The sequence below is a fragment of the Bos indicus genome, chromosome 10 (assembly GCF_029378745.1).
Source record: "Bos indicus isolate NIAB-ARS_2022 breed Sahiwal x Tharparkar chromosome 10, NIAB-ARS_B.indTharparkar_mat_pri_1.0, whole genome shotgun sequence".
NCBI lineage: Eukaryota > Metazoa > Chordata > Mammalia > Artiodactyla > Bovidae > Bos > Bos indicus.
Genome location: NC_091769.1, coordinates 51504144 through 51518515, shown reverse-complemented (window position 1 = coordinate 51518515; position 14372 = coordinate 51504144). Strand labels below are relative to the sequence as shown.

General features: G+C 42.6%; 1 protein-coding gene across 2 annotated transcripts in view; it reads left to right on the top strand.

The window, feature by feature from the left end:
• The window catches only part of LIPC (lipase C, hepatic type), a 186727-nt gene extending 179216 nt beyond the window's left edge, over positions 1-7511 (top strand). For both annotated transcript variants that reach the window (XM_070797494.1, XM_070797493.1), the window contains 3 exons: positions 826-943; positions 2506-2724; positions 7354-7511. In XM_070797494.1, the coding sequence (XP_070653595.1) occupies positions 826-943; positions 2506-2724; positions 7354-7465 (449 nt within the window). In that variant the 3' untranslated portion in view covers positions 7466-7511. The remainder of the gene's footprint in view (positions 1-825; positions 944-2505; positions 2725-7353) is intronic.
• Positions 7512-14372: the final 6861 nt, after the last annotated feature.

Sequence of the window (14372 nt, the reverse complement as noted above, 5' to 3'; positions counted from 1 at the left end):
AAATAAATAAAATGTTTTAAATGAGGCTGATAATTGCAATACCCTCCTCCTAGGGTCATTATGATGAGTAACTGAGATGATGCCATGCAAAATGTTTAACAACACCTGTCTGATAGTAAGTCATTTGCTTTTATTAGCTAAATATAGGCTATGTTTAGGTAAAGAAGAATAAAATTAATTTCCCTATTCCAAACAACACAGAACAAGGACATTCTGGACACTTGAAAAGATAGGACAATTTTAGGCCCAGGTACTAGAACTGGTTGTCTTATTTCTATCAGGAAATGTGCTGTTGAACCCCACAAAACCAGTTTCCAAGCCCCAGAAGGCAGAGATGTGGTCATCACGGCATATTTCTTGGCTGTTGCTCTGTCCCACCCTAAAACTAACACCATCAAATACAAGCAAAAGTGAAAACAACAATGTGTTCTCTTGCTTTTGTCAGCGGCCTCAAAGGCAGTCTATCCTTTCATTTATAAACGGGGACCCCTGCTAAGTACGTGGAATGGTATAACAGAACTTCATCTAGAAATATATAGAATACAAACTATACTCCTATTCTGCCTTCTTTCTTTTTTTTTGCTGGATAATACTTATTATATTACAAACATAAGTCCTCTTAGACATTAAAGAAATTCAGAGAAGGAAAAAAAGGAAAATAAAAAAACTTTCAGAATTCCACCACCCAGAAAACAAATTGGGCTATCTATTCATCCATACTTTTCTCTCTGCTTTCTTAAATTTTAAAAAATACAAGATTTTTTATTTTAAAAATTTCTGCTTACGTTGTCTTTCTCTCTCCGTCGCCATCCCACCCCCCTCCAGTTTATCATTACCAGTTCAAGATTCAGTTCATCAACCAAACTGAGAACCCTGTAGAACCAACTTTCACCGTGTCATTCCTCGGAACAAGAGGGGAGAGGCAGAAGATCCCCATCACTCTGTGAGTATGAGATACAGCCCCGTCTGTGGTGAGGACAGGCTTAGTTTTCTCACAGGCTCTGGATGGACTCTGCTTTCCAAGGGTCGGGCCAGGCACAGCTCACTCTTCTCAGCCCAGTATGAGTGTCCCAGACACCCTGTCTGACGGGACATCGGCCCACGCTCGGCACCTTGTCACGCCTCCTCGGCCTCGCCCAGTCCCAGCCATTACTTTATGTCGCTGCCACCTGTGTTTGTGATGGGCCCGAAGCCACAGGGGCCGAATGTAAAGGGGAACCAGAGGTGGCCAGTCTAGGAGGAATGCTGAGAGCAGGCGCAGGACACATTCCTGTCCCCAGGAAGGCCCTGAGCACCTTTCCAGAGAGTTCCGAAAACCATAACCCGGAAATAAAACTGGTCTCATGCAACTTGGCACGAATTTTCCACTCAGTCAGCCTGCACTGCCAGCCCTCCCCACCTGTCCTTTGCCCTGCTACACACCTGCTCACAACACAGGCAGTGGCTTCACGCCTCCTGCACAGGCTGGCCAGCTTCACCGGCCGCTTTATTTCAGCATCTCCACCCTTAGCATGGGCTCTCCTTGGGAAGTGACACCAGCCTTCATCTGCTCCAGGGACGGTTCTCAGCCTCCTGAAAATCACCCCTGATTTTGAACCTCCAATCATCCCACGGGTTCAGTCACTCAGCAAGGAGGTGTCAGTGCTCTGCACTAGAGGTAGAGAGGACCCTATCCTTAGGGTGCTCCCAGCCTAGTGGGGTGGGTGGATTCCTAAATGGTGCTTTGCACATTCCTGCAGGAAGAGCTAAGATGAGCTGAGCCAGGGAATCCTCCAGCCACCTGTCTCACCCTAAATCCAGTGTTAACTCTGCACCATCCCAAATCTCTCCCTGGGGGAGCAGGGATTGTTCTAAGTAGTGGAAAGAGTGCCTGACTGCTCTGTCAATATTGGGACATTTTAATGTCTTGGAGATTAGTGAGTAAAGCTGATAATGAAACCTAAGGATCTGCATTTAAATTTTGCTCCAAACTGGTACATCCCTTTTATATATGGTTTTCTATTACTGCTATACTTGTTGTCTTAATGGAAGTTTCTATTTATGTTGGGGAGGAAGAAAAGCACTGATCTGGAGAGAAGACTGTAGTGTGGTGCTCATGTATTGATCATGAACCTACAGAACCTACAGAGAGCTGTATTGCCCAGAGACACCTGCCTTTTTTGGAGGCAGTTCTCCTGATGTATTAAGCTAGAGATTAGGAAGCCTGAGCTAAACAAAGTTAACTAGATTCATCACTGCAGAACACTTGCAACCTTTTAAACATGCTATCACAGAAAATAAGATGGTTTTCCCAGTATTACTGCTCTGGAAAACCCTTTTTTATCCTGGCACATCTATTGCTATCTCTATTAATAGTCTGTCCACCACCACTTTGGGAAATGCAGCAGAAAAGACCATCATGAGTCATTCAGGCAAATCTAACACATCCTGAAAATCCCATCCTGAAAGCATCACTTTGCCGTTACAAATCAACTGACTATGTCTGGTTTCCTTTGTATCTTCAAGGAGCAAAGGAATTACTAGTAATGAAACCTATTCCTTTCTAATAACATTGGATGTGGATATTGGGGAACTGATCATGATCAAGTTCAAGTGGGAAAACCGCATGGTGTGGTCCAATGTCTGGAATACGGTCCAAACCATCATCCCTTGGGGAAGAGGGTCCCTTCACTCAGGCCTTGCTCTGAAGAGCATCAGCGTCAAAGTGGGAGAAACACAGCAAAGGTGAGTGCTTTTTCAACCTCCTCCTAACATCTGTTGAGCATCTACCTACATCAGTACTCTCACAATTTAATACTTGCATTTATCTTATGAAGTGGGCCTTGTTATGTTCCAACGATGGCATACAGATGCTCAAAAAGGTGCAATGACCATCCTGAGTTCCCAAAGCCACAGGTGGAAGGACCAAGATTTACACCCAGGTCTCTGATTCCCATCTAGCCTCTTTCCTCTGTGCTCCCCAGCCCCCAGTTAACAGCTACCTGCCTCCAGAGTCTGAGAACCACTCCCTGGCCCAGTGCTCTTCAGATTTCACCACGTGCTGGCCCAAGGACCACATTTTGAACAGCAAGGACCTAGAAGTGACATTTCTTCTTTGTTGTTTACCCAGAGAAATGCTTTTAGCAGATCACAATCTCAAAATCTCACCCTGAAGTGGCACCTTTCAAATCTTAGAATGCCAAGGGATTGCTGGGAAGCTTATGATACATGCAGAATTCCCAGACCCACCTGAAGAGCTTCTGACTGGCTGTGGTCTATGGAGGACCACACATTTGGTAATAAGAGCCCTAGGAAATTCTGGTGTGGACCAGCGGGTTACCCTCAGGAGGTATGGTTCTGTGTGACTGAATATCTCCCTTGGCCCACGGTGGGGGTTGAGGGCAGGGGTGGGTTGAGGGCAGGGAGTTAAGGCAAGAAAGGATGTCCAGCGGCTCCCTCAGTCCTCTCAGCAGAGCAAAGGGATGCTCGGTATATTTTCCCAGGGCTGCCGTGCTTTTCTGTGGTTCTGCAGTTCCGCAGACCCTCTTCTGTCTCCTCCCCACTCTATTCAGGAAATGTGTCTCTCCTTTCCTACTGCCCTCTGTTGAGCAGCCCGCTTTCTCTCTGGAGTGTGGCCAGCGGAGCTGAAGAGCAGCACGCCCCTCACCTCTGAACTGCTCTCCTCCCTTACCCCTGGGGTGTCGCTACTAGCAGCCGCCCGTGGCAGATTTATGCCCCGAGTCCCTCACACAACCGCACTGTGAGATTTTATCTCCCTGGGATACAAAATCCTGGCAATTACTAAAAGCATACTCTGCAGTCAGCCGACAGATTTCTCCACATGATCAATTTGAGAAAATTAAACTGCTTCTCTCCTCTTCAGCGCTTAGCTATTCTTGCATGACTTGTTGGCCCTTTAGAGCAGCTCAGCTTCTGGGCATCAACCCTCCCCGGATTCTCTCAGCTAGAGAGTAAATCCTCAGTTTTAGAGGCCGCTCGCCATGACAGTTCTAGGTGCCTCGACCCGAATGATAGTATAAAACACAGGGCTGCCTTCTCCCCTGGTGCTTACCCACACAGCTCTGCAGAAGGAAAGAAGGGAGGAATGAGAGCAGTGTTCCAGAGCCTTGCTGCACCATGGGCTTGAACTAGGGGCTCCAGAGCATTCACCTCACAGAAGCTTCCCAGTGACCCTTTGAAACAGGTAGTATTTTAGGAGCCTGAGGCTCACAGGAGTTACACACCTTGGGGACATTGCTAATACTTGTCTGAGCCCAGGTCTGACTTAGTTCGTCTGACCCATTGCCCATTCGTTGCCTCTGCAGTTTCTAACAGCTCCGCCTCCATTAGTCATGGTCCCATTGATCTGACTTTCTTTAACCTAGCAGTGTTGTAGAGCTGGAAATGAATATATATGCACATCACAGCTTTCCTCAGGGCTATAAGAGGTACATCATGAAAAGGAAGGAAGGGATCTGGGGCCTATAGTTTTTTAAGTTTTTAACTCAGTGCTTCCTATAGGTCTTTGGAGTACCCAACGCCATTGGGAAGAATGCCAAAAAAAGTCAGAGTTGTGGCTTTGGGCATTAAGAAACTCCAGGACCTAATTAGGAAAATAAGATGCGTTAATTTTACTAATGATCTGCTTCATCCCAGGGTTTCTCAAACTTTAATGTGCACATGAATCATCTGGGAATCATGTTAAAATGTAGGCTCTGCTTCAGTAGGTAGAGATGGAGCCTGAGAGTCTACATTTCTAACAAGCTCCCAGGTGCTGCTGATGCTGCTGGCCCATGGATCACACTCTGAATAGTGAGAGTCTAGTATTGCAGGGTCTAGAAGTCTAAGAAAGACAACGGTTCAGGTTGGTTCTGTGGGTCAGTGTTGCAGCAGGCTTCAGGGAGGCTAAGAGGGATTCCCAGAGAGACAGGCAGTGAGAAGAACAATACGCAGACAGAATCCAATGACCTCTGCATCAGCTGGACCTAAAGTCAAATCTTGATTTCACTGCTTCCACCTATGTCGGCTCAGACAATAACTGTTCCTCTCTGAGACTCAGTTCTTTAGGAACAAATGGGAATTATAATATGTACCTCATGCAGCTAATAACAACTACCAATTTCTGAGTACCTTTTACAAACTAAAATCCCAGAGCTGGGATGCAAACAAACCTCACTATCTTAATCTCTTTGCTAACAATAAGAGAGAGAAAAAAAATGGTTAAGTGACTTGCTCTTTACCTCTGTGGAAGGAGTTGAATGAGAGGTGACTTTCTTCCCCCAAAGCACAAAGTCAGGGGTGAGAGGACTGTTGTAGGGTGAAGACCGAGAGCAGAGAAGATTGGTTCTATAGCAAGACATGAAAAGTGATTGGCTAAACAAAATGAGAAGATATTTGATTGCCTCAGTAATCATACAAACGCAGACCAAAAATCAATGAAATTATCACTGGTGACCCATTAGTTTTGCAGGAGTCACAACACAGATAACATCCAGAGTTAGTAGAGGGGTGGAGAAACGGGCATTCTCATATACTATTCGTGGAAGTATAAATTACAGAGCTTCTGTAGGGGAATTTCATTCAACAACTAACATTTAGTGAACATATATCTTATGCTAGACACTGCTGTGGCTACCGGATATATGGTAGTAAACAGAGTAGATAAAGCCCCTGGTCTCATGGAGCTTATATTATCAAAATTTGACATATGCAGAATCTTGACCCAGAATTTTATGCTAGGTGTCTACCCTGGGGAAATATTCAACATATCCACTAAGGATATCTATGCACTAAAATGTTTGTTGCAGTACTATTTGTAAATACTAACCCATTGGGGAAAATCCAAATCTGCATTAATAGGAAAATGGCTAAATGCACTGTGGTACATTCATACACTGGAATGTTATATAGCAGGTGAGAAAGAATCAAATAGATTTTTTTTTTGAAATATAGTCGATTTATAGTATTTCGGGTATACAGCAAAGTGATTCACCTATCCAGATTCTTTTTCATTATGGGTTATTACAAGATATTGAATATAGTTCTTTGTGCTAAGGTCTTTGATGTCCATCTACTTTATGTAGAGTAGTGTGTATCTGTTAATTCCAAATTCCCAAATTATTCTTCCCTTTCACTTCTCCCTTTGGTAAGCATAAGTTTGTTTTCTATGTCTGTGAGTCTATTTCTGTTTTGTAAACAAGTTCATTTGTATGATATTTTAGATTCCACATATAAGTGATATCATATGGTATTTATCTTTCTGTCTGACTTACTTCACTTAGTATGATCATCTTTAGGCCCATCTGAGAATGAAATAGATGTGTATATACTTATACAAACAGGTCTCCAAGTATGTTATTTGATAATGAGGAAATTTTTTCAGAAAAATTCATACAACATATTTTATATTTGTATATGAACATCCATATAAGTGTAAATGCATAGAAAGAGGTCTGGAAAGACAGAAACCAAACCATGAAAACAGGGAGAGGAGTCATATTAGTGAAAGGTGATGGAGAAGACCTTTAATACTCAACTTTATATATTTCTTTACTATTTGAATTTTTCAAATGCATCCATAATTACAATACTTTTTAATTTTAGATGTTTGATTTAGTAAATACTTGACCTTAGATACATTTTTTTTTTTAAAAAAGAAGCTAAAACTACAATTCTCTGTGACTATTGCTATTTTTCCCCCCCCAAATAGATTCAATTGAAGTCAGTAACACAAAATAGCATCTCAGGCCAAACCAATGGTCAAAGTCATCAGCTGTTGGTCTCCAAGAGAGACCCAGAACCCATGGTGATGTCCTTTGTGGCTGGAAGATCAAATAAAAGGGAAGGGCAGGCTTACACTGCTGAGCCAGGCAGATGCTGGTGACAGTGGCCTCATGCCCAGGTACCTTTAAGAAGGCTGTTGACAAACTGGAGTGTGTCCAAAGAAGGAAGGCTGGGAGCGAAGCCTGCCTGTGAGGAACAGTTGAAGAAAGTGCGAATGTTTGCCTTGGAGACAGGGTCATGTAGTGAAAGAAACAATTGTTACTCTCAAATCTTTGATGAGCTGTATAAGGCAGAACAAAGCAGGACTGCCCTAGGACTTTGAGTTCTTTACAGAAGTGAAATATCACACCATGAAGAGCTCCTGGAAGCCTTACACAGATTGCTTTAACTGATTTGGCTTTTGTTTTTCTCTGAAGTTATAAAAATATTTGCGGTCTTAAAGACCTAGCTTTTTTGTTTTTTTTTTTTTTCTTTTAAAAAAAATAGCATAAAGTTCATGTTACATGAATTGAGTATTTAACAAAGGACGAAACATTTCAATAAGCTCCACCCAAAGCTTAGTGCTATGTTTGTTTGATGTTTCCTATGCAGAATGACATTTTGCTCAGAAAACATGAATGATCTACTACTTCACCCAGCCCGGGAGAAAACCTTTGTGAGATGTGAAGCAAACTCTGAAACACTGAAACGAAAGATCAGATGAGCTTTAATGAAGACCCAGTGTGAAGAATAAATGATTTTATACCTTATCTGGAATGGTTGCTTTGTTTGGAAACCAAAGTTACATAAAGAATCTTGCATAAAGCTTTAATAGGATTTAGATTTAAAAGGGAGCTCATTTCACTGTTATTAACTGAGATTTTCCAAACTGTTATGTAACTATATTCAAATATTAGTGTAACCAGAAATTTCCCAATTTTCTGACTAATTGGTAATATATGCAAATAAGTACAAATTCAAGAGCCATCTGAGATCCACTGTTCTAATTTAAAATGTCTTTTACAATTAAGTCAAATTTCCCATATTTCCTGCTAGTTTGTTCTGATCAGTTTTTTGAAGCATGCTGGAAAGGTACTTCTTTACAATATAACTAGCACTTCCATAAAGTGAAATTCCAGTTAATCACAGCTGTGTGTCCCAAAGCACATACCCTTTAAGACCATTCAGCTCACCCAAAGAAAAAAAATTCTACTTAAACTAAGAGTTTCCATCAAACAAATCATACAATTATTTCCCTGAACCAAACTGAGAGTAGTAGAATTCTCCTAAAACTACTAATGATAACCATAAAAGCTGGGCAGTTGGTCACTGTAATGATTAAATTACTATTTAAGTACCATTTTCCTCTTTTACTAATGCTTGCTACAAAAGCTAATGGAAAACTTGGACTATCTCAAAGACTTAGATATCAAATCTCACAGTGCCCAATAAATGAAATAATGATGCTTTGACCAGCAAATTCCACCACAGAGCATGTGAAGGAAATACTAGATCTGGCAATTACTTGGATCTGTGTTTCACGTAATTCAGAGAGGAGAATCTCACTATGCACGTCAAAGCCTCACCTGACCTTGGCATAGCCCCAGCTCTACACAGTTCGTCATTCACATGCTCTTCCCCAGAGCAGGACTCCTGCAGACAAAAGTCCTGAAGAGATGTCTGCCTCTGATGAAATCAATTGCATGATTCACTTTTATTTTTCTTGGAAGGACCCACAGAACTAAAGGATGTCGGGCAGGAAGGACAGCTGGGTGAAGGCTGTATACTGTGTCCTGAATGCTACTCTTGACTGCAAAAGCATCTGACTGCCCTTTTGGCTATTGTGTGTGTCTAGAAATATTAGATACTAAAATGAACAATGTTTTCCATTATGTCAGAAATACTAAAATTTACAATAAGATAACCTTTGCATTAGATTAGCATGTTTTATCATTGACTATCCAGAGAAAACTTTAAATATCCCTTTTTGGGACTTCCGTGGTGGTCCAGTGGTTAAGAACCCATCTGCCAATGCCTTCCTTGCTCTGGGAAGACCCGACGTTGCCTTGGAGCAACTAAGTCCATGCACTACAACTGAGTCTATGCTCTGGAGCCCACAAACCACAACTACTAAAGCCCGCACACCCTAAAGCCCATGTTCCACAATAAGAGAAGCCACCAGAATGAGAATCCTGGTCACCACAGCTAGAGAAAGCCCGCTCACAACAACGAAGATCCAGCACAGTCAAAAATATAATAATTAAATTTAAAAATTTTTAAACACCACTTTTTATATATATTCTTTTGCTATATACCCTGTAGAATCTATGTACAAGTCAAAGGATACTCCTATCAGCCTTGAAACATCACAACCAGAAACAGTACACATATTCACCCATGCAATGCAATGAACTGTGGTATATACTTACTAATGGTTGTTAAACAGCAGCAAAAAAGATGACCCAAAGCTACACACATAACAAGATAAGGCTGAGTCTAGAGTGAGACCAGAGAAGCATCGAGGCAGCAGAATTTAAGGAAGCACTGTGGGCTTATGCATTTACACAAACACACAAAATATATATGTAGTATGTCACAAGGAGAGCTAAAGTGTACCATTAATGATAGATAAAATAGGTGGTAAAGGACTCAGTGGTTAAGAATCCACCTGCCAGTGCAGGAGACAGAGATTTGATCCCGTGTCCAGTACGATCCCAAATGCCGCAGGACAGCTAAGCCCACGCGCTGGAACTGCTGAGCCCACGCACCCCAGAGCCTGTGCTGTGCCAGAGGGAAGTGGCCAAGGGAAGCCACTGCCATGAGAAGCCCGAGCACCGCAACGAGAGAGAGCAGCCACCACTTGCCACAACTAGAGAAAGCCCATGCACAGCAACAAAGACCCAGCTCAGCCAAGAATTTAAAAATAAATAATAAGTTTTTCTAATTAAATTAAGTTAAAAAATAAAACCAATTTTATTAAAAAAAAAAAAAAAAGATAGGTGGTAAAATACTAAATGAAATCAATAACACCCCTGGCCCAAGAATGAGATTGTAGTAATCTGGAAAGAGGAAGTGCACATTAGAGTTCCCGGTGCCAGCAACATTGCACATGTCACTCCGGATGGTGGTTGCACAGGTGTTCATTTTTATCACCATTCTTTAGTGAATTTCTTCATGCACTATCAGTATGAATGTCACATTTCGTAATACAAAGGAAAAATAAAGGGCAGAGTTAAAACCATTTCTCTACTCTAGCATACTTTCCAATACTAATTAGTTTCACACAAAATATAATTAGAAATTATTTCACCTTCTGTAGGAAAACTTGAAGTGACACAGGACGTCATAACATCTTGGGCAGAGAAATCAATAAGCAACCAACACGACAAATGGCTCACAGGAACATTCGAGACTCCTCTTGGCATGGATTACTTTTCACTTGGGAAGATGTGTTCATCGACATCACATTTTCTGAAGAACATCTTAGGAGGGAAATCAAATAGGGAAACTGAATAATGCAGCCACATCTGTTCATTGCACATGCAAAATGCTGGCTGGTTCGCTGATTATACTCACCTCTCCTCCAAAGAATCTGTATTTATGAGCCCACTCAGGAAAGATAACACTGGCATCTTGCCTTTCAGGCAAAAGCCTGTTTGTGCTTTACTTGTAAGAAAGCACAAGGAAAGAAATGGGCCGTCAATAACACTGCAGCTGGGCTCTTTGAGGTGCCCCAAGTCAGAGAGAGGGAAACAAGCATTCCATTCAACACTAAAATGCATGGGCTGCCCTCCAGAGCAAAGCTGCCTGTCCTCAGCATTCACCTTGATAATGTTGCCACAAACACTGAAATTTTGGTGGTCGTTACACATCTCTGGGGTGGCAAAGCAAGAAGTCAGACTGCCCAGGGCAAGGCCAGGTCTCCCACAGAGCCTGGATGAGAGGGAGGTCAGATGGATGGTAAATAAATTGGCAAGAAGAAGCCTGAGGGGACTTCCCTGGCGGTCCAGTGGTTAAGACTGAACCTTCCAATGCAGGGGGTTTGGGTTTGATCCCTGGTTGGGGCGTTAAGATCTCACATGCCTCGCCACCAAAAAAACAAAACATAAAACTGAATTAGTATTGTAACAAATTCAATAAAGACTTTAAAAATGGTCCACATTGAAAATATATGTTAAAAAAGAGGGATACTAAAGTCAATCCACAGAGTCACCACCAACCTGCTTACCTTATCTCATACTACAAACTTTTTGAATTCCAACGATCTCTGTGATGAATGGCCCCCAGCAAACCTCATTCCTTCCACTGGGGCTCAGGATAGGCTGCCCTCCAAAATGCCACAATGGCATATTGGTTATTTTGGATTAAAGTTACTTAGGAAATGGCCAGTGCAAGAGGGACACCCTTTTGTACCTCCCTAAAAGCAGGGAATAAATCTCTCCTGTGAAGGTGCCCTTTCTGATCTGAAGGTAGGACGGACACTCTTATCACCAAAGAACTGGGTCTGAGAAGCCTGTATAAACAAAGCTTGTCACTTCTTTAATTTACTACCCCAAGACCAAACTCTGCTTATATTCTTTATTAATGGACCACCCAAAACCTAAGTTTCTTCGTCCTGTCAATTCCTCACAAATGCATTGTTTCTTTGTCTAATAAGTATAAAAGTTGCCTGTTTTGGCCACATCTTAGGTCCCATTTTATGAGACTGCCGTGTGCATGAATTCAATGTTTCTTTTTCTCCTGTTAATCTGTCTTGTGTCAACTTCATTATTAGTCCAGCCACAAGGGTTTCCCAGGTAGATAGTGGTAAAGAAATTGCCTGCCAATTCAGGAGATATAAGAGACGCAAGTTCGATCCCTAGATTGGGAAGATCCTCTGGAGAAGAAAATGGCAGCCCACTCCAGTATTCTCGCCTGGAGAATCCCAAGGACAGAGGAGCCTGGCGGGGTACAGTCCACGGGGTCGCACAGAGTCAGACACGTCTGAAACGACTTAGCATGCACGGCTGTAAGAACTCAAGAGGAGTAGAGGGGGAAACCTCCCCCTCCCGACACTTATCATCTCTGCCTTGTCTTGTGGCTTCTTCCTCTTCTTTCCTCCAGAATGTCCTCCTCCCTGCCTAACTGGGTCTTATTTATCCACCCAGGCAGTCACTTCACCAGTCACTTCCTAGCTCAGCCCAGCTGACAGGGGTCTCAGTTCTCTGAATGCTCAGTGGTTCTGTGAGTGATGCTCTCTCTGGGGCCTCAGGAATTGGTGCCCTGCTGGTTTCCCGCCACTTCTCCATCTCCTCTCTGGTCCTTGCCCTCTATTCAGCCTGGCAAGGTTGGCACTCCTCCAGGTCGAGGCCTCCTTCTCTGCTCACTTGCTTCTCCCTCTTTAGGCCATTTTCCCACTTCTATGCCTTCATTTTTGACCCATGCAGGCCAACCACTCCCACATTAGAGTTGCAGTGTGGGGTGCCCCCTGAGTGGAGGGCACTCCTGCATATGCAATTGCCACTCTCAACGGTTCCCCCTCTGCTGTCTCACAAGCTGCAAAGGTTCAGAACTGAGCCCATGGTGTCCTCCCTGCAGCCCCCAATCCTGCTTCTCCCCAAGCTGTCTGTCCTATGGCTCAGTGTGTATCATTTACTACACCACTAGTTGCTGATTCCAGACATGCGGGTGGGGAGTGAAGCAACTGTAATACTTCCTCCCCTTTGGCCCTTCACAATGGAGCAATCACCAAATCCTATGGATTCTGCCATACTTCTTTTAAAAAAAAAAATTTAAATATTTATTTGGCTATGCCAGGTCTTAGTTGCAGCATGTGGGATCTAGTTCCCTGACCAGGCATTGAACCAGGGTCCCCTGCACTGGGAGCATGAGTATTAGCCACTGGGCCACCAGGGAAGTCCCCTACCCATACTTCTTGCGTTTACATCTCCCTGATTCCGCCGCCATCATTCTAACCCAAGCTGACACTCTTACCTGGATGTTGGCGACAACTTTCCGCCTCTTCTCGCTGTACCCAATCCTTTTTCAATCCATTCTCATTACAGCACCAGGGTGTGTTTTCCCGCTCTGAGCCTTTAAAATGACTTCCCAATGCTCTTCGGAAAAAAAGCCCAAAATAAATTACCAATATGGTAGCTTCCCGTTTTCCCTCCAGTCTTGTCGCCCTCACTCCGTACATCATGGTCCACCTGGTCCCAACTCAGCCTGCACGTTAGAACTGCCTCGGAAGCTTCCAAAAGAGCCTACTTCTCAGCCCCAATCCTAGAGACTTTTATTAACTTGGTCTGGGGAAAGCCTGGGTATCGCGAGATCTGAATGCTTTCCTGGTAATTCTAATATGTGCTAATTTTGAGAACCTGGGTCTAGGCACGTGGACCGTCTTTCAGTTCCCTGAAAGGTGCAAAGCTCTCTATTGCTTCTCCGCCTTCCCCTTCTATTCTCCCAGCTTCTTCCCATGCTTGAAGTCCCAATTGAGGTGGTACTGCCCCAGGGGTAATTTAACAAAGATTATCCCACCCTACACAAATGTATTGGGCTGCCAAAAAGTTTGTCCGGGTTTTTCTGTAACATCTTATGGGAAAATTCGAATGAATATTTTGGCCCCCACCCCCCTATTCCCACCCACTCTTAACATCTTTTAATTCTGGAAAAATTATACGTGACCATGCCATTTTGGAACAACAACAACAACAACAAATCAGTGATCCTGTCTTCATATAAAATACGGTATTTCAATCATCATAGGTTTTTGCATTAATTTTGATTTTTTAAAATACTGCACTAAAATATTGTTTCTCTTGATAGCTGAGTTTCTGGAGCCACCTTAAACTGCACACCAAAGGCAAGGACCTCAGTCCCCCCACCCTGGCCCTGACAATGTGTGGGTCTCTTTGTTTAATGGCTCCTCGTCCCCCGTCAAGGACAAACATGTTTTGAAATCTACAAAATTTATATCAAGTTGTCTTTACATTTATATTGTTTGGTACACATAGTCTTAACTAATGCCAATTCTGCATATGTGCTTTACATGGTTAGATAAAATTCCTCTTATGTTGCTTTTAATGTTAAATTTCTCCTTGTCTACTCTTAAATTTGCTATTTTTAAAAAATATATATATATTTGCTTAGTATCTTTGTCCATCCCTTTCTTTATAATTTTTTCTTTAAAAGTTTTAGACATTTTCCTTCTAGATGTTGTATAGCTGGTTCATTTGTATTTCCAGCTCAATCTAGGTGTCTCTTTTAGTGGGAAAAAACCAGTCCCTTCAAATTTAGCATAATAATTGTACCCCTCTATCTTATTTAGTTATTGGCTTACTTATTTCCTACTTTTCATTGTATTTATTTTTGCAGACTGATCAAATTGATATTATTTCCCCTTTCCATCTTGTTAACATGACTTGTCTTGTGAATTTTCCTTATATTTCCTGCTAGGGTCCCTTTCCTGTTGCTCATAATCAGATAGCAATGACTTTACTTTGCCATTATATGAAAACCAGACATAAATTTCTCCCATGAAAATATTCTTTCAGCGTTTTCACTCCAAATCTTAGAATACATCCACTTCCCCTGCCAGTCCCACAGCTAACGCCCCAAAGGAGACCTTTGGAACATTTCCCTGCTTCCCACCC